We start from the raw sequence: 25,158 nt of genomic DNA, 5'->3' as shown, positions 1-25,158 counted from the left end.
GGGGCTGTGGTGGTCTTGGCTATGGATAGGGATCAACCTATACTGTGCACTCACTTCAATAACTGATGTAAGGTGCTGGGTCCTTGTGCTGGGACACCCTGAGAAGCAACAAGGGGAGAAGACATGCTGCAGACCGGAACACGATCTCAAACCCACTGGGGAAAGAGCGCAACTCCTGTGGCCCACTCGGGGTGATACCCGCATAGCGCCTTGGGCCCCTTCTTTAGCGCTCATATGCAAAGTCATCGAACACTGCAGGTCCCCCCCGCTCTTCGGTGATAGTTATCACAAACATGGGTAAACAGAGCTAAGAAAACAACCACATAGAGTAGCATGGACCAATACGCATGGACTACCTCTGCTGCAACGATGGACTCCACATCACAGGCGACTTCCTCCAAGACAGCGGAATCTCCATCCCCAAAAGATGTGATGGCAGCAATTGCCAGCTCCCGCTCCTCCATGGAGGTAAAAGATGGAAGGTGTGACAGCCGAGATATCCATCCTCCGTTACAACCTCCAGAAACTGTCCTCCCTCACTGGTGAGGGAGGACAATCAGGACCAATCAGTCGCAAAATGTCTATACCTTGTTACGGCACACATCCATAATCACGTAGGAGGGGGATGGGCCTCGCAGGTCCCTTCGGCTCCTCACCTGGAACGTTAACGGTTTGGGATCCGGAGACATTTGGTCACCCAGTTTCTCGGTAGGCATTTACCAGATATTGCCCTCATCACTGAATCACATCTGGCTGGCAAGACATGCAAGCTCTTTCACAGGACCAGCTATCGTACGGCATTGCATACAGGCTTTGCCATGGGCTCCCGCGGGGTCTTAATCCCAATACATAAACGACTTCCGTTCACTTTGACCTCAGTGGAACAGGACCCGAGCGGCAGGATTGTCATGGTGCAGGGTATATTGTGAAACGAGTCTATAGGTATCCTGGCTATATATGCCCCGCCCGCACACACAAAGGGGCTCTGGGTGGATGTGAGGAACATAATGGCGAAGCACCATCCGGACCTATGGGTCCTTGGAGGCGACTGCAATGATGTCATGGATAACACCTAAGACCGCACTCATTTTAGGGGCCGCAACCCCGACAGCCCTACCAGCCTTAATACGTTTGCATCTGCTCTGGGTCTAAGTGACGTGTGGAGGGAACTTCACCCACTGGAGAGCGGATATTCGTTCCATTCGGGGACGTATGCTTCACTGTCCAGGTTGGATTCTTTTTTTCATCCAACTGCAGATGCCTACGGAGTCACTGCTCCCCCGTGGCATCTCAGACCATTCACCCCCTGCTGATAGAGGTGACAGTTCATGCCCCCTCCCCCACAGAGTATGGAGATAGAATAGTTATCAACTATGACTCCCTGGCTTCGTGGAGCATATCCATGAGAGGACAGAGGAATATTTTGAGAAAAACTCCTCGGTGGACAACCCAACAGTGGTCTGGGAAGCCTATAAGGCTGTGCTTAGAGTCGAGGCGAATTCTTGGATTAGCACAAATAGGAAGGAACATGCCTGCCAGGTGACGGAGGCAAAGCAGGAGGCTGAGGTTTAGGAGACTAACTATATACAACATAGTATCCCGGAGGCACACCGGTCCCTTCTGAAGGCCAAGGAATGTCTCCGGGACATCGCACTTGACAATGCGAAACACACCCACGCAGCAACCAGGGCTCATGTTTATGAACACGGAGATAAACAGGCAAACTCCTAGCTTGGCTGGAGAGAGGAGGGGAGGGAAGGGGAAGCGACATGCCGGGAGGGGATTAGGAATAGCCAAAACAAACTGGTACACAGAGACTGCCATTGCAGAGACATTCGTGGAGTACTACGCCGCATTATACCGGGAGCCAAATGCCCCAGTAGATTTTTCTATACTAGACAATATTGTTCTCCCCCAACTGACCCACTCCCAATGTGCACAGCTGGACACAGATCTTACAGAGACTGCAATATCGGAGGCCATCGCCCAACTCCAATCGGGGAAAACACCAGGTTCTTATGGCTTCCCGATCGAGACCTGGAAAAAACTAGGGGGGGCTGCAATAGCGACCCAGTTACATAAGGCCTTTCTTTACTGCAGAGACCAAGGCATCCTTTCTCCAGACCTCCGCAAAGCAAGCATTGTAGTTATCCCCAAGCCGGGTAAGCCTACGGAACACTGCAGTTCATACCGGCCGATCTATTTGATCAATGGGGAGGCCAAAATCTTAGCGAAGGTACTCAGGACGCGCCTTCAAACAGTTATCCTCTCATTGGTCCACCCTGACCAATGTGGTTTCATGCCAAACAAATCGACGCAAATGAATCAGAGACGTTTCCACATACTCCTAGAACAGGCCCCAATTCTCAACAATCGCCTCGCCCGGTTAGCAATTGATTTTGATAAGGCGTTTGATAGTGTTATGGATGAGTCTGGGAAATTCTGCGGCAGATGGGATTTGGAGACACGTTCCAGGTGTGGGCGCGGATGCTATATGAAGCCCCACAGGCAGAGGTTAGGGTTAACGGCTGGGTGGCCAAGTCCTTCCCGCTGGGCAGGGGTACGCAACAGGTGTGCCCCTTTTCCCCTCTATTGTTTGCGTTGGTTATCGAACCTTTGGCCCTGTGGCTCTGTCAGGCAAACACATGAGAAGGCTTTAACTGGCCTGAAGTGGAGCAGGACAAGCTTTCCTTCTATGCAGGCGACCTCATGATATACATTGGGACCCGGCTCGCTCTCGTCAGTGGTTACAGAGATTTTGGCTAGCTACAGGGCATTTAGTGGACTTCGTGTTAACTGGGATAAGTCCATCTTCTTTCTGGTAAAGAATGGGGAACATGCTATACCGCCTGACTGCCCATATCAGATTGAACGGGAATGTTTCCACTACTTGGGCATTCAGATTTCGGGAAACCTTCCACAGTACGTCCCACGTAATCTGCAACCCATCACTGAATGCTTTGCAAGTGATGTCCAGCATTGGATGCACCTCCCCTCACACTACGGGGCAGGGCAGCCCTATTCAAAATGCTAATGCTCCCCCGATTCCTGTATGCGCTCCACTCTGGATTCCTGACCCAGAATTCCATCGAATAGATTCCCTTCTCAGGAAGCTCATTTGGGGCAGAGGTCACTCACATATCGCCCTTAGTACACTGCAACGATCAGTATGGGAAGGGGGGGATAGGCCTGCTTCACCTCCAAACATATTACTGGGCAAGCCAGATGTCTAATCAATGAAATGCTTTATGGCAAGCGCGAGTTACCACACATTAGGGTGAAATCCAGGGGAGAGCAGACACCTCGCTTAGGGCGCTACTTTATCAACCCCCTGAAAACCCATTCTCCACACACGACAACAACACACATTGTTATGTTATGGAGGAGTACACATAAACAGATTGGTTGGGGACAGAGGGTGACGAGGATGCACCCCCTGTGGAACAACAACTGTTTGGCCGAGGTGAATAAGCTGCCAACTAGGCCGCGACGGACCGAGGCTTACATTACGATGGTTGGTGATCTTCTTGCTGAGGACAATCTGGTCTCTCGACTCGCTTCAACAAAAATATAGGATTCCACAGACAGAACAGTACCACTATACACAGCTTACCCACGTGCTGCGTAGGAACATATCTTCTCTCACAGACGTGCCAGATTGTTCCCCCAAGTCACATCAACCCTATATGGTGCTATTGATCCCCAACTGGTCACTCTGAAACAGAAATGGGAAAGAGGTGGGCACTATTGATCAGGAGGATTGGAAATTAGCAATGATGCATCCAAGGGAAATAGCAATTACCTTTAGGCTTCGCTTAGTACAACTCAAGCTCGGGCATAGGATATACTATCCCAGGGTGGTACTATATGGATGGGATAAGGCCTCCGACCCCGAACTGTTTGAGATGACAGGAGGGAGAGGGGCCATTCATACATATCATGTGGGCCTCTGCCAAAATTCAAAGATACTGGCATCAATGCTGCATTCAAATATCCGAGACACTGGGAAGAGAAGTGCCGATGGATCCAAAACTATTATTGCTGGTTATACCCGACAAACAAACCACCAACAAGTGGGAGAAACTGTTCATTTTCACCGCAGCTGGGCTGGTCAAGCGAAATATTGCCCGTTTATGGGGCTCAACGGAGAAGCCAGTGTTACCCCAATGGATGGCCGACATGGACATGTGTGCTGCAGTAGAACCTTGCATATACACAGCATGTGGCTGTCCATCAAAAGCCAGCAAAGTATGGGGCAAATGGGAACTACCAGGAGTCATGGAGAAATTACTAAAGAATAGCAGCCCAATCACTCAAGACTGTGTTAAAGATGTCCACTGCTTCAAGATATCGCTGTATTCGTTCTTCCGGCCATGATTTGTTGATTACGAGGAGGTGTATGTAGGTGTGCAATGTTTGCATGATTTTAGATTCAAAAATAAAAATTAAAAAATAAAAACACAAACAATGTTACAACGAGCACCCTAGTTTAGTTGTGTACGGTAGGGAAATGCTTAAAGTAGGGAAATGCACGCATTTTATTATTTATAATAAACACCTCTTGAAATGGCAAAGACAAGTTTGAAGACTTCAGAAAGCTACGTGTTCTATTGTCATTGTCTGAGGAACTACCTGGTGATTCCCAGTCTACGCTATAAAATTTGATAATTCATGTGGGGCTGCTGGCTTCACTGATAAACCAGGACCTAAAACATTAATTTGAAGTGCTGCTGTCCTTCATACCATTGCCAGGGACGTGTTTGAAATAATCCAGGCTAAATGTAATGTCCTAAATTCGGAACTTTATCAAATCATTCTGTTTAGTGCCTTCAGAGCCATCGGCTTAGCGTACATTTCCTGCCGGAATTCAGCCAAAATCCAGCTATTCGGCAGAATACCTGTGAGAATATTTACTCAAAGTCAAAAGTCTGGTCCACTTTCTATGATTAGCTCAAACTAAACGAACCCAAACTAAAAACGGGCCAACTAAAACAGGAGCAGACAGAAAAAAAAGACGACCAATTGAGGAGTACTAAAAGGGTATTTTAACAGGGGCAGCCTAGTTTGTAAGACAGTCCATTAGACATCCATGGTTTCACTAGGGTTTATTTTTTCATAGACTGCTGCGCCATCCTCGTTATGGCCACTCCCATTCGACATTTGAATCAATGTTTCCCAGAGCATCATGGTGCATGCGTCAATTCATCATCAGTCCATTTACTAGTCATCTTCTATGTGCTGCTCCCGTTGCTAGGGGCAGCTTGGCAGAAGAAAAACGCTTGATGAAAATTGCAGTTTGTTGGGAGGATGTACAACCTAAATATGTATATTTCGTTGATATCACCAAATCCAGATTGTGCCAATTTTAGTAAGTCGGATGGTTGAACGTGCAGTATGCAGCTACCACTTCCTGAATGCAGCTACCACAGGCTTCGCTAGTCACAGATTTTCGAGCCAAACGCTATCCAGGGAGTCTCATTTATTATACTCAAGGCCTCAGAAGTGTGGCAACTGAATGAGGTAATGGGGCATTGCCACCACCAACATTCCCGATAAAACTTGAGACCGCCCTGGGTATCAGAACAACACAGCTCTGCCGTAGTTGGCATTTGGCAAACACAGGGGGTTACCCATGCAGCTGGCCCACATACTTTAAAATGTGCCACCCCAAGTACTCCGCCAATTTTTGCCTGACGGCAGCTTTGATCCCCTTAAATTCATCTCCGTTTACAAAAGCCATCAAGTGGACCACCTCAGACTCTGTACCCTCAACTGTGCCTCCCAGTTTAGCTGTAGAAGCCATTCTACCCAAGCAATAGCCAACTGCTAGATTTCAGGGCTGGGACCAGACCTCGTCTCCCTCAGCCCCGCACTCATGATAATCACTCAAATGATGTAGAAGTAGTTGTGGTGCCACCTAAGTTAGCATACTTTTCTCATGGAGTGATGAAAAGGCTCTTCATATTTTTCTACAGTAGTGTACAGGAGCCGAACAGATGAAATCTACAAGCGCAGTATTGTGCAACAAAGGTCGCTGACAAAATCCATGCATATCTCAACGGTTCACTGAAAGCAGATTGAAAACTACCCATTTAAACACAACCAAAACACAAAAAGCAGTAGCACTACCAAACACGTGGTGCTGCCCACATCCCATTGAACTGGACAGCTGGCAGTACACACATTGTACAAACCCAGACCCTTTTGTTGCTACTCAACACCAATAAAGATCAGACTTTATTACAAGAATATTCATGGTTACAGAAAGAGCAGTGCACACAATATTTGCACAACAAGCATGTTACATACATCATGATACACAAGTTACGCTAGGCAGGGTATTTACATATGAAATACACCAAAATAGAAGAGAGATATACAGGAAGACACCTTAAAAATACAGCACATATAAGAATACATTTCGGGTACATAGGAAATACAACATTACTGATGAGAAATATACATATAGGGTAATCAGATAAAGTGTCTCTATGCATACATGGGGTTGGGGGTTTGCAGCGGTGTGTCTTTGGAGATTAGCCATTGTTTGGTATCTTTTCTGAATTTGCAGAAGGATTGGTTTGTTCGTAGAGTGGGGGGGCGGGGAGTGAGTTCCACAGTTGAGCAGCCATAACTGGGAAGCTGCTATCCCCTGTTCTTTTTAGTTTGTACTTCGGCACTTTAATTTAAGGAAGCCGGTATTAGATGTCCTAGTAGGTCTAGCAGAGTTGTTTGAGGAATTTTTCTGCTAGGTATTAAGGGGCAGCATTGTTGAGGCATTTATGTGTAAGGGAGGCTTTGAGCCAAATGTTTTCTAGGACAGAAAGCCAGTTTTACACCTAGTCATTGCGATATGTTGCCATCAGGGGATGCCCAGGGCAGTTCTAAGGGCATTATTCTGCAGGTTTTGTAGTTTGTTGGTGATTTATTTACTGGCACCTAGGTACAGTGCATTTCAATAGTCCATTTTTGATAACACAAGTGCACGGGCTAAGGTGATACAGCTATTAGATGAGAGAAAGGGTTTGCAAGAGTGAATAAGCGTGCAAGTGTATGCTGTTGTCGAGGCTGTTGCAGTGACTGGTTTGTGTAGATTCAAGGAGGTGTCAAGGTAAAAACCCAAGGTTTTTAACTTCGTTGGCCATCATTACCATCAATGTTAAAGAGTAGGTATTGGTTGCTCAGTTCCTTCATGTTGATAGGAGCGGCTTATAGGAGTAACTCAGTTTTGTCATTATTCATGCACGGTCCGTGAGTGGCAATCTAGGCCTGAATGATGAGGTAGATTTTTATTAATGAGAGCAAGGTCATTATCGTAGTTATCAGTCAAGGGTAAGAGGATCTGGGTGTCATCTGCATAGTTAGTGTATGTGACACCCAGACGGTTTAGATCATCAAACAGTGGTTTGGTGAACACGTGATAGACATGAACCTTTTGGGACACCACAGGGGATAGGGATAGGATCAGCTGCTGCCGAGACGGAGAACACTCATGGATCTGTTAAGGAAGCAAGCTGTTGGTTCTGTTGAAGAGGGCCGCTGGGGATAGGTGTCTGCACAGTACCTTGTGATCAACCAGACAAATCCAACAAAGCAAGAGAGCAGGTTTCCCTTTGTCCCTCAGGTCATCAATCTGGATTTTCAGATCGATCAGGGCGGTTTCAGTTCTGTGTTGGGGTCTGAATCCAGAAAGGCAGAGTCCAAGTAGCTTATTGGTCTCTAGGTGCATTTGAATCTGGTTATAGGCAGCCCTGTAGATGATTTTGAGAAGAAAAGGGATGGTAGTGATGTGTCTGAAGTTGGTGGGGATGCTCGGGTCCAATGTGTTTTTTTTTTTGGAGTGCGAGTACCTAAGAATTCTTCAGGTTGGATGGAACGGTGAAAGGGGGCATTAGTGAGGGTGGTGATAAAAGGGGCCAAGATCTTTGGCTGTATCTTTAATGACAGATGCTGGGCAGGAGTAGCCTTAGCAGTTGGAGGATTTGAGTGAGCCAATAATGTTAATTACTTCTTGGGTGGACACAGAGGTGAATTTGAAGCGCACCACATCACCACTCTGCATATTGGTCACAGCAGCGTCTCACTCTTCAAACCATTAGCAACCAACAGAAACCACGGATCAAGATGGCATGCCACACAATAACGGGTCAACAATGTCAAATCAGCGAGATGCTTGTCCCATGCGGTTATGCTCAATGTGTCACACTAGAAAACAATATAACTACCCACTACACAAACACCCTAGGTACGAGGCTCCACTTTCCATGTACAGTGGGCAACTGATGGGCAGTGAAACATGAAACCATTTGGACACAAAGTTCAGTTTACACTCTGGGTAGTCAAAGAAACGCAGACCAGGCTCAGCACGAACAAGAATTGCTTGAAGACAACCAGCACACGACTGTGCTTCCAAGTGGACCAAGACCACATCAAGTGGACTTTCAGAACATTACGCTGTTCTATATACAAACCATATACAAAAGACTACAGACAGCTCATTTACGGTACTTAGACCACTAATCTAATCAAAAGCACAACACACATTACCTGAATTCCGGTCTGCATGAAATACCAAGGGACGTGCGTTCCAACACGATGTAGACAACCAAAAGGATTGGAAGCCATAGCAGAAGCAGATTTGTACTCTATGCCCCAAACCGAATATACCTGCACCCACCCTTTGGAATGCATGGCAAGTTCTAAAGCGGAAGACAAGAGAATGAACATAAAGGGATAAGCAGTGGTGCACCTTCTGCATGAAACCCCCCGCAATGATTTAAATGCGTTACAGCACGCAGTGTATTGTTTCACCCGACATTTTCCAGTGTTACAAATAATGTGTCATTTACATAGCGCTTATGCCAAAGCGATTTACATCGAAGGTATGTACATACAATATCACACAACTGGAATTGGTATTCGTTTCTCAGCCCCAGAAGGATGGAAGGCTGAGTTGGCATTGCCAGGATTCAAACCTGCAGATCACACATATAGCAGCAGCGAGTGCTCAACCCACTTACCGTCTACACCCTAATACGTTAGACTGTCACAGAAGGCAGCTCCCACATAGGTGCAAGATTCGAACCTTCTCACACAAAACTTACACGTATCTAAGCCACAAAATACACTCACTAGGAGCCATTGGCAAGTGATGAGAAACTCTTGAGGAGTAAGGAATGGCGTTCAAACAGCATAACAAGACCGTACCCATGGCAGGCGCATCCAAGAGAACATCTGTAGTGCATGCATCCAACAGAATATTTTACGGCTGGTGCATACAATATTTTTCATTTCACAGCAAACCTGCTGTGTGCAAAACACACCTGGGTTTGGACCTTCCTTCATCTCTCCCAAATACATTTCTATGCACAACACAGGCAAATGGTGAGCAGTTTGAGATCACAAGGATAGTTGTAGCCACAGTTATCACTGGGGACGTGCAGTTTTGTTCTTGCGTAGGAGACCTCTTTCTATGGCGACAGCATAAACCATATTGCCTACAGGTCAACTTTAAAAAAAAAAGCACAAAGACTGGGCTAGTGGTGAGCCGTTTGCAAACACTTACGAGACTTCTTTAGGTGAGAAGAAAAAAACATGAACGTTATGGGCAGATCTGAAAAAAGGTACGCACAGTGCGCCTGCGCACAAGCAGATATCAGCGATGGCTGGCACAATGCGACGGCCCTCACTTTGAAGATTAGTTTAAATACTTCCTAGTGTTTCCATTTCAGTGCAATCAGCAGACCATCTGCACTCTAACCTGCGTTAAAAAGGAACAGGGCGCCTTTTACAGAAAAAGGAAATTGTCCCCAAGTTTGCTGTTACCGAGTAAGAACTACCCTTCTCACAACATCCAGTCAGTCACAATGAAGTGATAACTCAAATGGATTTACACAGATGTATCGAGGGTGTGAAAGATGAAGCAAACTTTGTAGACAATGTATACACACACATCTGAAAATCAAAGCAAAAACACACTACCCACGAGGCTACCATCTGGACAAAAATGCTCTATGCCCTCGACAGCACCTAGAAAGAGACCAGCAAACAGTACCCGGCAACACCCCAACTAGAAGCATCAACACTGCAGCAAAAGTATCATGCAATTTCCTGCTCTCCCAAACCAAGTACATCAAGCCATCAGTTACCCACTTTGCCAGTTCTCCAACCATTTCAAAAAGGTGAACTAAAGCCTACGCTAGACTATTTGAAACAATTACCTGCAATGAGTGGCGCATCACTGAATCTCAATGCATTATTTCTGTTATTGCATGCTGTCCTAGTCAATTTTTTGCAATGCTGCCTTCCCAGAATTAAATGTAAAGGAAGCGTACAGTTAGATATGGAGATGACCGCTTCAGATCAGAGTTGCATTATTGTCAATACTGGGATGGAAGACTTCAAGACAAAGTATCCTCATTTAGAATAATACGCTTCATAAAACAATGTAATGCATTATATAAAACATAAGGCTTACATCTCACAATTACACAAAATGTCACACAACTCCATTAACAGAATACATTCCTTTATGACTAGACCTAGTAAGGATACTAACATAAAACTAAAGCTGGGTAGCACGATTCGTAGTCAGAAAATCAACCTTATTAGCAATGCCTAGTTTCCTAACGCAGAATGGCTGTGGGATTCTATCTATTGGGCACAGCAAGAAGGTGGAGCTGGGCCAATGTGAAGTCCATTTATTCATACACTGCTTCCAAATCTACGTGCACTTTGGACAGAAAATGATACAAGCATTGGTAAAGCCAACAGTTTTGGCTTTGTTTAGGCATGGGATACACATTTGCCAAGCAACTGAAGTAACATGGCAACAGCCGAAAAACGGTAAAAATTCCAGGACCAATGATGAACGTGCTTGAACGTCTATCCAAGAGCCAAAACTGTCCACGTTGCCAACTTTAGTCTTCAAACAGGAGTAGTTGGAAGGACAACTATTTCTTATAAATCAAGAGGCTGATGGCACACTTGGCTAAGATTTTGTGTCGTTCTAGTGGCAAATAGGCCATTAACTCTGAATACTGCTTAGAACTACCAGGCCCTATTAATCTCAAAGTTTGATGTTACTGCTTGAGAGAGTTAAATCAAAAAAGAGGCCAGAAGGGGTTTTGGAAGGGAACGGACACCAGGTTTCACATGGCCATGGGAAGTCAATGGTTGGGCATGTAGTCAAACACCCACAACCTAAGTGACCCTCCACCCATCCCATCTCCCTCCTATCCCATCTGCACTCCAATGCAGTACGAGTTGGGGGGAGAGCACTAGAATGAACAGATCACTGCACTGACGGCCCGCGTGCACGGATACGCCCCACTCCTATGCCAGAGGTCGGCAGTAACACCTCCGATTCACCACATGACTGGTAGGAAATTCAAACATTCTAAGAGGACACACCAGCCTGCACCGCACTTGAAAATGTGCACACTAATGTCAGTCATTGGTTATTTTAGATCATGTATGAGTCAAGAAAATGTAGGCTATTAACAAGCAATCCCTCTATTGCACTAAACGAAACCAGTGAACTAGATTACCAAGCAGATCAGGTTGGGAAAAAGGGGAGTTGAGACTTTTCCATGAAGAAGCCACGAGATGTCACAATGATGTGTTTGGATGTAGGAAGAATCGAGGAAAAACGACCCCATAGTAACTTCAGTTGAATTTTGGTACTGATAAAAGAAGAGCAGTGGGCCTCCGGAAGAAAACGTTTGCTATTACCGAGGCTGATCTTGGAAGATCTATATTTTTAAAAAGTTGTATAAGGAGGAATTTTAAAAAAATTCAAAATATAGCCAGAGCAGCTGGTGCAGTGCTGGAGTAATATGCGCGTACAATCTTAAGCACAGAACCAGGTGTGTAGCATTTTGCATGTCGTGGAGAGAGTAGAGGAGATTGTAAGGGAAACACAGAAAGATACTGTTTGTATGCAACAGATGGAACACAACAAAGACCAACCGCCTCAACACTCCTGGGAAGAGTCAAGTACAAAATAAATACACTAGAGCAGTTAGAGGGAAAACTGTTTTCTTAATTACAGCAGTGACCAAGAGTGCTATAGATAACTTCTATGGGAGTCCTCCCCAAGGTTTATTAAACTCATGGGCAAGACAAGCACGGTCTTTTAACTGGACTGGTTAGAGATTTAGCTTCAGGGTCAGAATACTCGAATTAAAAGCCCTGTTCAAACGAAAGAAGAGCTGAAAAGTAACCGAGTTGAGACCTTCTTTAAATTGAACAAAGCTAGCGAACATACAAAATCAACTAACACAAAATAATTTACAAGTTGCTGCCAACAAGAAGTGGAAAGAGTAGACAAACGAACAACCCCAAATGAAAGCATCCTAATTAAATGTTTAACTGCGAGAAACCGGAAGGTCTTCAGAACAATAAGATGATGTACAAGCATAAACATATACGTAGGTCAGAAAAATAACTTCCACCATTATGAACCAACAAGCAAAAAGGAGAAAACCCTTCAGACAAGATCATGGCATCCCAGCACAAGTCGGCATCAGCGCTGTCATTTAGCTCTGGAAAATAGCTCCCTGCTGGAGAACCATGCCAAAAGCCAAGGAAGTAGCAGGGCCGGCACACAAATAATCCTCCAATCTACCTCAGTGCACAGATGGCCTGCACGCCTCGCTGAATACTTCAAATGAAGGCGACATTCTCAGGGCATAACCCCTACAAGGAAAGCCCCAACACAGAAATACCTACATCACTAAAGCATATTATTGAACCTGGGCAACGGTGTGGGTCTGCAAACTGAATGGGGACACCTTTAGGCAATGTACTATTAAATAACTCAGGGCAGCAGTGTAAATATGGCATCATTGACTTAAACCCCCCCACTCCTCCCCCTGAAATCAATGGTTTGTCAGAGACGTCGCCACTCGCACCATTGTCAGCTGGTTCAATGCATTAGAAAAGCCCTGAACAACCAAATTACAACAGCTTCTCCAAAGACGCTGCACAATTCTAAACCCATGCAGAACATTTTTTCTCTGCAATCCAACGAACAAAGAAACATGGCCATGTTGTTCCTTAATATAAACCTACAACCATACCCCAAAATACTCATCAGGCCAACACACTCAACCCCAAATAAGACGAGGCGGTGACCACCCCAATTAATGCATGATTTAGGAAGGACGGTAAAACAGCTCATATTAAAATGCCATGACGCCAATCTACCCTAAGACTTAAGGGCCCAATAAACATCGAGCTACACGGAAGATACCTCTGCACACTCAGTAAACAAACAACGAAGACAGAAGATAGTTTGCTTGCCATGTATTCTGTCTCTGGTTAATGCTGCAACCAACCAGCAATCTTTCTGGAAGTGTGGAGAATGATTAACGCAATAAGGAACCCGATATAGACATTAATAATGGTCAGATATGGGAACTTATGCAGGAGACATCCCAGACCTCACAGTGCCAGAAAAACGTTCTAATGAGCAATCTCCTGGAAGGAAATTACTGAAAGCCAGCAAAACTCCAAAGAGTTGAGGAATTAAAAAAAAAAAAAAAAAAAAAAAAAAGTCCTGCAGCCAAGATAAATGACTCAAATGAGACCCATACATCATTCTACAATCGGGCCATTTCACAGACGCTTGCATCGGAAGGACGCCTCACTCAAAGTAGAGGGACGCCCTAGACAATTACAGGGGAATGTGTCTGAACCCATGCAAGCTATTCTGCAGCCTTACAAACCATAAAATACTAAACCTGCAAACACATAAGACTCAGGCGGACGTATGGGCAAGATTTGCTTGCTTTATAGATTTTGAAAAGGTTTTAATTCAATCCAGCACCCAGCAATGAACCATAAACGACTATGTTCCGCCCCAAAACATAGCGCCAAATAGGCATGTTGACATGGCACCACTTTGACTGGTGAGCCAAATGTAGCTCCTGCTAGCTTTTGATGTTAAATCAACCAGGCTTCGTTATGCTATAACCTGGAATTCAATAGATACCAGCAATGTTTAACCCTGTATGGTACTCAAAGCCTAAACCTAACTGGGAAACAACAGGGCACTGTACAAAGGAGACACACCCAGGTAATTACAATAATACAATGCAAAGTACTCATTTGGCACAAACAAGTTGGACCAGTTTTGCAAAAGTAAATTCCTACAGTACACCAAATGTTATATTCCCTCTGGTGATAGTCATTTGTTTTCCAGGTTTGCTAAAGACGTGCAAAGGCATGTTTTGTTACCAATTCGGGTGTTCTCAGTGTATGATGCAGAGCTGCTCTTATCCCGTTTTATTTGCAAAGACATCCTTAGTCTAACAAAACACAGGGAAATAAATGCTCCAAATGTCATTTTGTGGACGATGCGTAGCTCTGATCCCTGCATCTCCCAAGTAACACTGGTGACATCCTTTCTTCCCCTAGTGTCGGTTGGAGCTATGTTGGCTAGTCTCTATTTACAGTTTGTTGTCAGTCTAAACTTGGGAGTTTTTTCTCTGCTGAGTATTCTGCAAGTTAAAGGTAACTCCCCCACCCCCTCTGTGATTTGTAACTTTCTAGCTTGTTGTGGTGATGTTTGTATATGCCGTGTATTGCTTCTTTAGGGCATGCCCAAGTTTCTAGCCAATATCCCCGCCTGTCTTCGGTTTCCTTTGCTGGTGCAACGATGCAGTAGGACTGCACTGTGCGATATGTTGTTCAAGGGCGCGTTTCAAGGATTTAACTGTTTGGACTTGCAGTGCCTGATCGTGGAGGACATTAAGTTACCATGCGCGATTCGACATCAGAATTTAAATGATTCCTTTTGGATGATGAGCAGCCAGGGAAATCTCCCCAGCTCCGTTCTACGTCCATGTTTTGGGGAGTGTCTATGCACATGAGGCTCCGGTTTGCAGAACTGGAGGCACAGGATTTCTGTGGGCGATTTGTCCCAAACCCAGGGGTAAAAGTTGCAAGCCACTAGCCAGGCATGAAAGATTACTCACACAATTTCTTACTCTCCTGTAGGCAATAATTAACTGCTAAAGACTTCGTGGCAAGTGCAGATTCTGAGCCCTACCTTGGTGCAAACGTTTTTAATTTGGCTTTGTTTTGGACACTGCACCTCTCACCTACTGTAGGATTGGGGAAGACAGTGGTGTTAAGTTTTAGCATTCATTGTACTGGTGAATTGAAGTATGCTAGTTGCTTCTTACTAGAACTGAATGCACAGAGGGCTTTTGCTTTAAGTGCTTTTATTGCCAGTTGAAAACATCCAGATGCACGTATTCTGAGGCCAAGGTAATCCTTGCCTGTGACCTACTTATACTTTATGTCATAAAAGGAATGGTTTTAATTTGTTGTTCTTTGTCGTATTCAGGAATTCCACGAGTTTGTTATTCCTAGGTTCACTGGCCAGGCACAGGACCTGCAATATGTTCCAACAATGTTAAGAATGTGTTGGATTCCTTAGGCGAGTGCCACTTTGACAAGATCATCTCCATATAACAAGCATTCTATGTCTGAGCCATTCAGTCTCAGACATAGGGGCTGTGGTTCCACTAGCAGTGTAGGGAGGTCATGGATATAGACATTTAAATGGGCTGGGCTTGCACCCTTGTCTCACTTTTATTTCTTAAAGGCCTCGGTTTGCAGGTTGTCCATGCTCACCTTGCAGTGTATGGAGCTGTACTGGAACTTTAATATCCAATACCAATATCCCCTCTACCCCCAGCGTCGTATTCCAGTGTGCAGTAATTTAAGGCTCAGTGCAGAGTGCCGGATTGAATCAAACTTTTTGAAATCTATAAAAGCAATCCAATCTTGCCCATTCCTGTGTTTTTTTTTGTTTTTTTACATATTTGCTCACAGCATTTAAAGTGAACATATGCACCCAGTGGAATCCTCAGTCTTATGTGTAGAATGTTACTGTTCATTTGCAAGGTTAGTATGTTATGGTTTATAAGGCTGCAGAATAGCTTGCAGGGGTTCAGACACATTCCCCTGTAATTGTCTAGGGCGTCCCTCTAGATTGGAGTGAGGAGATCTTCTGACGCAATAGTATGCAAAGCGACCAGATTGTAGAATGATGTCGAGTAGTTGAGATTTTGGCATAAACTATGGCTTATGGGTCCTTATTGTTTTAATTGTTCACTGCACTTCCCAGAATGCGGTGCTGATGGTTGCAGCATTTACCAGAGACACAATACATGGCAAGCAAACTATCTGACCCTTATTTATGTTTCCTGAGTGTTCAGAGGTATTTTGCGTTTAGCGCAGTTTATCGGGTCCTTGTGTTTTAGGTTAAAGTGGCATCATGGCATTGTGATACGAGAGGTTTTACAGTCCTTTGTAAACCATGCATTGGGGTGGTCATTGCTGAGCCTTCTTCGGGGTTTTGTAACTTGAGTGTGTGTGTGCTGCCCTGAGGAGCATTTGGTTTACATACATGCGGGCTGGTTTTAGGCTTTTATTTATTAAGGAACAACCTGCTCATGTTCCTTTGTTCGTTGGACTGTAGAGAACATTTTTTCTGCATGGGTGAGGTGGATTGTGCAGCGTCGTTGGAGGGGCTGTTGCAATTTGGTTGTTAAGGACTTTTTTAATGCATTGAACCAGTTGACAATGGTCTGAGCGGTGACTTCTCTTTGAACCATTGATTTCGGGGGCTAAATCAATGATGCCATAATCTATTTAGACTACTGTCTGAGTGGATTAAAAGTAAATTGTCTTAAGGTGTCACCGTTCATCCTCCAATTCAGTTTGCAGACCCACACGGTTGCACGGGTTCAATAACTTGCTATATGCTTTAGTGATGTGTGTATTTCTGTGTATGGGTGTGGTAGGGGGTATGCCCTGAGAATGCCCGCTTAATTTGAAGTAAAGTACAAGTGTGCCTTCAGCTAAGCACGCAGTCCATCTGTGCACTGAGGTAGAGGGGAAAATTATCTGTGTGCTGGCCCTGCTACTTCTGTGGCTTTTGGCATGGTTCTCTAGAGTGGAGCCATCTTCCCTGAGCTCTAGTGACAGCGCTGGTGCAGGCTTGTGCTGGAATTCCATGATCTGGTCTGAAAGGTTTTCTCCTTTCGTTTATTCTTTCATAATGGTGGAAGTGATTTTTCTGACCCTACGATACATGTATGCTTGTGTTTTCTTTATCTCATCTAGCAGTTTATTATTTTCAAGGCTGCTTTCATTTGGGTGTGTTCTCTCTTTCCACTTCTTATTGGCAGCATCATGTAAATTGTATTGTGTTAGTTGATCTTGTATGCTCTCTAGCTTTGTGCAATTTAAAGAAAGTCTCAACTCGGTTACTTTTCAGCTCTTTTTCGTTTGAACAAAGCTCTTCAATCGAGTATTCTGACACGGTAGCTAAATCTGTAACCAGTCCAGTTAAAGAACTGTGCTTGTCTTGCACGTGTGTTTAAATAGAAAACTTGAGGGTGGAGGTCATCTATGGCTGTATTTTGGAATCATCCTATATATCTGTTTTTTTTTTTTAAGATATCTTCCAAGGTAAGCCTAGCCAATAGCAAACGTTTTGCCCCGGGGGGGGGGGGGGGGGGGGCACTGCTCTTCTTACATCAGTACCAAAATTCAACCAAATTTATTATGGAGGTAGCTCTTACTCGGTCGTCCCTAAATCAAAATATCAGCGTTGCAACGTTTCCACAAAGAAGCCCTGAGATGTCACAACCCCCCGCTCCCCTTTTCCCCAATTTGATCTGCTTAGTAGTCTAGTTTACCAGTTTCATTTAGTGCAATAGAGGGCTTGTTAATAGCTGCAATTTTCTTGACGAGTACATAATATAGAATTGCCAGTGTTAGTTAACTAGCCGCCAAATGCTCTCACAACCGAAGCACATACCCCCACGCTTTATATTGCAAGAACAGGACCTGCTCTTTCCTGGCCTCTGGGACACATTACGCAGTATTGCAGGGTGTGCCCTCCCCACCCCACGTTTGAAATGCACAACCTTGAATATTGAAGGATACACAGCTCAATGTTTCCAACAACGAACTTAGTCCCGTCAATCCCCTCTCACATCCTCTTGACCAGTTTGCAAAGCAGCAACAACACAGGTAGCCGGGGCATCTTTGCTATAATGCCACCACAGGGTTGCCAAGTTCAAAAAAGCATTACTCCCTCATAGGTCTTCCTCGTCACAGTCCTATTAGAGGGCAAAGTCCTCGGAAACAATGTCTTCCTACAACTCAGCAGAGAACCCATACCCGGCTTTGATCTTTTCTCACTGTTTAGTGGTGTCCTTTGTCACATGACCATAGACTCATCCCGGTCAGTTTTTTTTTTGTCTCCACCATGCAGTGCTGATTTCTACAGGCTATAACAAGCTAAGTATATTTGAATGTTTTGTTTCGAATGCATTGTGTTGCTGGGCTAGTAGTGCTGGGCTCCCCATATTTAGTTCCAATACAAATTTCTGTAAAAAGGCAATTCAAGAGCACATGCAAAGACACAGCTCCCAGGGTCCCCTGTGCACGACCAAGCAAGCTGTAATGGATGGTCAATTAGTCTTAGGGAACCGCTAGACCTACCCTGTGGGTGCATTATGTCCAAACGGTATCCGCAGTATGCGCTCCTGTTAGCACAAGATGCCTGGGGTGAATAGGTTTAATAGTACTAAGCAGCAACACGCATGACGGTCTCTCGCGACAATTTGACGTATCACCTAGCAACCGGATTATAGCTGAATACGGCACCTAGTCATGTACTCATGGCAATAGAAAGTGAATAGCAGCCTCAACTGTGTACAAATGCACCGAAAAACAAAAGTGATCGAAACGGAGCCTGAATCCAGCTTAGATTTGCTGTGTTCTTCAGCAGCTGTTCCAGCCCAGGATACGATCACAATGGAACAGGACATTTCAGCAGCCCATTGAGGAAGTGGCTGCAGCCTTTCAGGAGAAAGAGGCACATGGTCAGGCAGACGATGATGCTTCAACAGTCCTTGAACACGCGACAACCCAAATAAATCCATAATCTACATTGGTAAGAACTTCTGGACGTTCTCTAGCAAATAAGGTGACATTTTCCACATGCCAGATCCCAAAGAGGGCGTCTAGTTGGAGGATGATACTTCTGATCCAGACAGTCGCCCTATCCGTAAGGCAGTCTGGGTCTTGCTCATTAAGGAACGAAAGAAAGGTGATTGACAAGTCCATCCTCTGACACTTTGCTGCAAAGTGATATGCACTGTTAGGATTTAAGACAGAATTCCCTCCAGTCTCCAAAGTGAAGCGCAATATGACTGCTCAGGTGTCTGTTCCTGCAGAGGAAGCTACCCTAGCAGACAAAAGATTGGCTTAAATGGGACCTTCTGGGCAGTAAACGTTTTGTTTATGAACACAGACATATGCACAGCGTGTATTGCTCAGATCTTAGTCTGGAACTTTTGACAGGTTTTTACAACAGGGAGATCCCTCTGACCTCCTGGAGAAAAAAAGAGCTTTAAAGTAAACTTATTTGATACCACCTTTGACAGCTTGTGCACTTTGGCACCGTCACCTGAGTCACCCCTGGCTATGCAATGTCCATTCAGGACGAGCCCCTGGAAGATGGAAAGTACGAAGAAGGTGGAGGGGGTGGGAGATGCAAGCGGCTGAAAGCCCAGGGCCATCATCAGTCGTCCCAATGACCACTCATTGGTTGTCTATGTTGGGTTAGTTGGAGTGGGTTGTAGGAAGACGCAGACTTAGCCCTCAAGCAGTATGCACTGTGACGAGGAAGATTAAGACTCAGCGTAATGAAAGATTACTGGTAAGTAAATCGATTACCTGCTGTGCTATTGATCCAAATTTTCAACAATATTAGCCTGCAGGGTTCCCAAGATTATCATTTAAAAGACGAGAGCATGCACAAATTCAATAAGACAAGATGTGGCAGAGTACCCTGATGAATGCAGGCTACTCTGTCTAATCAGCTTAACTTGGATGCGTATACAAACCAAACTCAAGAGCAGCACCATACAAGTTTAGGAAGCATGTGCTGATGAAGCTGCTGGAACAAGAGCATATTTATCTTTAACTGTCAATGTGTAGATGATACAGAACATTCTGCATAAAACGGAAAGCTACAGAAACTATTTCACAAAAAGGAAGCTGTATTGATAAAGTTAACCTTTTGTGTGCACACCATCCTTGGCGGACAGTGCCAGGACCCAAAAAAAAAAAATTAAGGCAAAAAAAAAAAAAAACACATCTTACTACCTGCCTCCAAAATAGGACATACGTGACTTGGGGCAAGCAGAGACCCAATTTTTAGGGTATATTATGCTGTATCACAGGTCTACAGTTAGTTTACTCGCCCGCAAATCCCATTGTCCACCCACAGTCGTAACAGAGTGCTAAGTTCCATCAACAAATCACCCTTTCTTTTTTTATTTGTTTTTATTGTGCATTTGGTTAAACAGAATTATAAACCGTAAGCACATACTTAAAGATCAGCGATATAACATACATGTTAAAAGATAAGTCAAATATCTAACATTTGAAAACAAAGGTTGCCGTACAGTTTTAAAAGAAGAGTAAAAATAGAAGAAACCATTTCATGCATTTCCTTTTACCATACAAGCAATATCAAACTTCTCTTTTGATACAACATGATTACTATAATAACAGGCGAAGAGGGTCTATCTAGAATTTCCTTCCATACATGGAATGCGATTGCAGTACATGTAAGAGATTCTTCACTGTATATATATAGCTCCAGAACTTTTCAGTACTCAAGGATTCAATACTGGAAATCATGGTAGAGTAGCCCTTAATATACAGATTCAATAGCTTGGGACAGCTGGTAAATAGGTGCCTGTGTGGTTTCAACTTCGCTAGCACAGAAACGACATCCTATCCTCAAGCGGGATCCCAGTCCGGCGACCCAAAGCCTCACTAGTGGGAAGAATGTTAAAAACACATACGTAATAAATCTCCTAAATTGGTAGAGAAGGGCTTAACTTTATGTGCAAGGTGTGTTATATTTGAATCCCCGTCTAGAAAATACAGGAGACTGGTCTTGCTATGCAGCCGGCATAGATTGAAGTCGGCAGCCCAGCAGTGTGTCTTTTTAGTTTTACAATACCGACAGCCAGGAGAGTCCTTTCAACAGCGTTGCCAGCTCAAAAAGTTGACAAGTACGAAAACAAACCTTCCCAAATTGACACGTCCTTAGTGCACTCAATTCTCCAAAAGGGGAGTGGAATTAAATAAATATATTTTGCAGTGAAAGATGCGAGCAGCTATGCAAAGAGTAGTTCCATGTTCTACACCGAGCCATCTGACATGTATTACTTTTAAGTGTTCCAGTCTATCATCAAACACGGCTGAGCTGCAGCATCTCCAGTGCAGCGCAAGAAAACAAGGCACGATTGTGCTAAGCTGGCCTCCCTCTTCATCCACTCATGGCAGCCACAGACACCCATATGCGCGGTACTTCTTGAATGGAGTCCAGCTGTCTCAAATAAGCCATGTCTTGTTAGCCCGTTTCTAGGAAATCTGTTTTTTCATTGAGTGTTGACAACCGATAGTGACCTTGTCACTTACGGCGATTCAATATGTCGCTGGCTACAATCCTAACATGCGTCTAAAAAGATCTACCCAAAATAAAAACTGCACTCATTCGAATGTGACACTAACCAATGTCTGGATGCACGTCAAAGAAATTGCTAAAATAGCTGTATTTGTTTATGCCATCCCTTGTATTTGTTGTTCATCAAGCAACATCACACCCTTTCCTCAGTCCAAAACAAAGCCATCCATTTAGAAATTGCAACATTTAGAGGAGTGTAGTTTTAACGTGCCGACGACTATTTCTGATACAGCCTCTCGAAATACAGACAGCTTCGCATGAGAGGGAGGGCCTTTTGAGCGCATCTCGAAACCCACTCACGACACCAAAGCACACACCCATCCCTATTTCTAACACCCTCGATCGTTTCCGTGTGTCATATGTACTGTCCACTAGGTAAAACATTTAATTTAGTCATAGACATAGTATTCAATCTTCTGGCTGCTAAAAAAAACAAACAAATGTTTAATACGTGTTCCTACATATAGATGCATTGCCATTGACCCTCGCCATTGCTATGCCTCGCAGGAATACACCGACAACCATATGTTGCTGACCGAGCAGTTATTGCACCTCAACGAGGTGGCCTTCGAAAGCATACGTGGACAGATCCCCTCCAAATAAAACAAAAAAACTGGTAATGAGATGGCGTGCACATGTTATTTTAATATAGAGCTTCATTCTGCATGCCATCCACTTTCTGCGCGCTGCAATAAAAGGTTGTGTATTACCCAATTTAAATGGCACCTAATGTGGAAGGCAAGAAAGGTGGTGGGTCGAATGGGCCCCGGATGAACGCGCGGACGGGGCGAGCCTATAACACGCACAGACAGCTATTTTCCCGGCAACATTGTTTTCTTCGGTTTGAAGACAAGTTGCTACAGAGCGAGCATTTCCCGCAGCGAGCCAGGCCCTGCGGGGGAAACTTTACAGTAGGAAGAAACAAACACTTGGGCAATTTGCTTTTGTTGGAGGCGTATGATGAGCAATGAACGAGGGATTCCTATTAACACACCTTGCAGAGACAGTGGGTCCAAGATTATGACGTGCACAAAAAGCAGGAGTTGAGAAAAGATACTAAAAGCAGGTTATATGTCACATTATGAGGAGGAGGCAGCATTAACAGTTGTGATTATGGTTTAACGGAATGAGTACAGGCATTAAATAGCGGATCAAAACGTCAAACCACTTCAACCGCGACTTGACCGAATACGAAAAGTAGTACTGAGCAAATTGCGTACAAAAAGAAACACGCAGGTTCGGCAAGCGAGCAGCTGCAATCGATGGTGTGTGGACACAGCTATATCGGCAACTCCAATCCAATGATTGTGTAGTATATATATCTGGTGAATGGGAATGTGACGTCTGCAGCACGAACTCACAAAATAAGTGCCTGGCGTCATCCACTGCGGCGCCACTCACTGGGTCTCATGCCGCAGGGTGTGCGGGTGGAGCCCGTGGTCGCGGTTCACCAGGGGGGAGGCAATCCGGCTGTGTGCGCCAATGCAGCCATAAGAGCTCAGCATGTCACATGTTCAAGGTCTGCTATCGGGGAGTCTGTCTCTCTGACATGCATCGAGCTGGGGATAAAGCATGCACACCAACACCCCCCAACACCTGTGAGAAAAGAAGAAGGGTGGAAGCGCACAGAGTTCTGCATCAGCTGCCTTCACACGATGATTGAGTAAAGCTATAGGCCCGAAAGGATCGGCTTCGCCCGGGGGCATGCGACCCTATGAAAAAAGGGACAGGGCCGAGATAAAGCCCCAGCGCGGAAGCACACGCACAGCACGAGTAGGGTGTGATAGCAGCACAGAAAACCGGATCACGGGTACCGGTGGACCGAGGGAAGACAAAGACGGATATAATAAACATGCTCAGCACAGAGACCCCCCTCCCCCCAGATACAGAGCGGTGTAGGTGGCTCCCGGGGGGGGGGGGGGGGCGGATTCCCGCACAGAGACAACCTGCATTCCTCAGAGAGGAACCGGTGCTGCAGCCTCTGTTTACATGGGGGTGGGGGGGTGTAGCCGGCACGGCGCCCTTCACTTCTCCATTCACACCCCGGGCCACGGCACTAGCGCTAGATCCCGCGTTGCTCGTTTCTCCCCCCCCCCCCCCCCGGTTATAAATGAAAGACTGTAGCAGAATAAAACGGCAGCGCGAGCCCTCGCCAGCTGACACGGGCAGGTTTAGGTGAGCCAGCCCCGGCGCCGGAGAGGGCAGATCTGCTGACCTGGACTCCCCGGGGGTGTGGCCGGCAGCAGCTGCACCCTGGGTGAGCTCTGTGACTAATATTGCTCGAGTCAACTCGGCGCTGCCTCTGGACAGAGGGGCGGAACGCACGACCCCCCTTCCCTGTAATAACGGAAAGAGTTGACAAGCGTGTACCCCTTTCATATTGCGCCACTCCCCCCTTCTTCTGTTGCATCATCGCCCCCCCCCCCACGTCACTTACGTGTAGACGATGGACATGAAGTGCATGAACCAGAGCACGAAGAAGAGCACCAGTCCGAAGAGAGCGAGCCCCTGCAGCGCCAGCTCCAGCACCGACATGGTGGCGAGGGGGTGTGAGGGTCCTGCGCAGCGGAAGAATACAAGGTGAGCTTGCGATTTTGTGAGGCGGTGCGGATGGATCTGGCTCTTGTCACTCTGAAGCTGTACCCCCAATGCGGCACCTGTTCCTGCCGCTGACACAGCTCCAGCCTGGCTCGCGCACCAACTGACACGATTCTCTCAGGCTCGCGCTGGCAGTGGCACCCCTGCCCAATCCGGCTGCCGGTGCGCGCTTGCCCTGCCCACTTCGTTTTTGCACCAATGGCCGTGCGGGACTCCCATGCTAGGGTCCGCCCACACCCTTTTCCTTCCTCTTTACTTTTCTGCTGAGTGTGCTACGTCACGCCTGGACCCAAACTCTTCCCTGCGATCACTCTTCAGTTTACGGCCACGCGCGTGCCTCGACAGAGAGCGCGTGCCTGTCTCCCAGGCCCCGCCCTTCCGAGGGTGAGGTCATTGCAGTAGGGCGTGGCTGGTATGAGGTCCCGCCTCTTGTGCCGCCTCCCAGTCAACATCTGAGCTTACAAGTTGACTCATTTAGGGGTGACGTCACTGGCATTCTTGCGGGAAAAGAAGAGTGACAGACAGTCAGACCGCAATCCTGCGGCGGTGGAGAATGGATGTGCGTCACTCCCATTAAAAGCAGCTACTCTCTTCCTAGTTTTTTTAGCGGCAGGCGCAGATCATGAAATCACAATGGTAGGATTCTGATGTTTCATCCTGCCCCCCCATCTTCGGACGCCAGAAGAGACCCGTCCCTTCAAAAGTGCCTCTCAGCTACACAGACGCATCGTTTCACCAACCCGTCGACTCTGGAGTATGGAGTTCTCGTTTTTGAGTGTGATCAAATGAAGTTAATGACATGTGTTCTGGTGTGTAGTGGTTTACTCGATGAGTGAAGTCTTTGGAGTGTACGTTGCGTGCCCCATTGAACGTTATTGCGAGAGGGTTGGTGGGAGTCGTCAACAAAAAACATGGACACAGACTGCTTTTTGTACACGAACAGTATTTTTTTTGCGCTGTGTCCAATAGTGCCCCTCTCTCTC

General features: G+C 45.7%; 1 protein-coding gene across 1 annotated transcript in view; it reads right to left on the bottom strand.

The window, feature by feature from the left end:
- Positions 1-24,288, bottom strand: part of UGCG (UDP-glucose ceramide glucosyltransferase) — a 331,832-nt gene extending 307,544 nt beyond the window's left edge. Inside the window, exon 1 of the mRNA XM_069630621.1 lies at positions 24,015-24,288. Coding sequence (XP_069486722.1) covers positions 24,015-24,112 — 98 coding nt within the window. The 5' untranslated portion in view covers positions 24,113-24,288. The remainder of the gene's footprint in view (positions 1-24,014) is intronic.
- Positions 24,289-25,158: the final 870 nt, after the last annotated feature.

This window comes from Ambystoma mexicanum, chromosome 6q, assembly GCF_040938575.1.
Source record: "Ambystoma mexicanum isolate Mex_15411 chromosome 6q, UKY_AmexF1_1, whole genome shotgun sequence".
In the NCBI taxonomy this organism is placed as follows: domain Eukaryota; kingdom Metazoa; phylum Chordata; class Amphibia; order Caudata; family Ambystomatidae; genus Ambystoma; species Ambystoma mexicanum.
The sequence above is the reverse complement of the archived record's forward strand: the minus strand, read 5'-3'. Positions and strand labels throughout refer to the sequence as shown.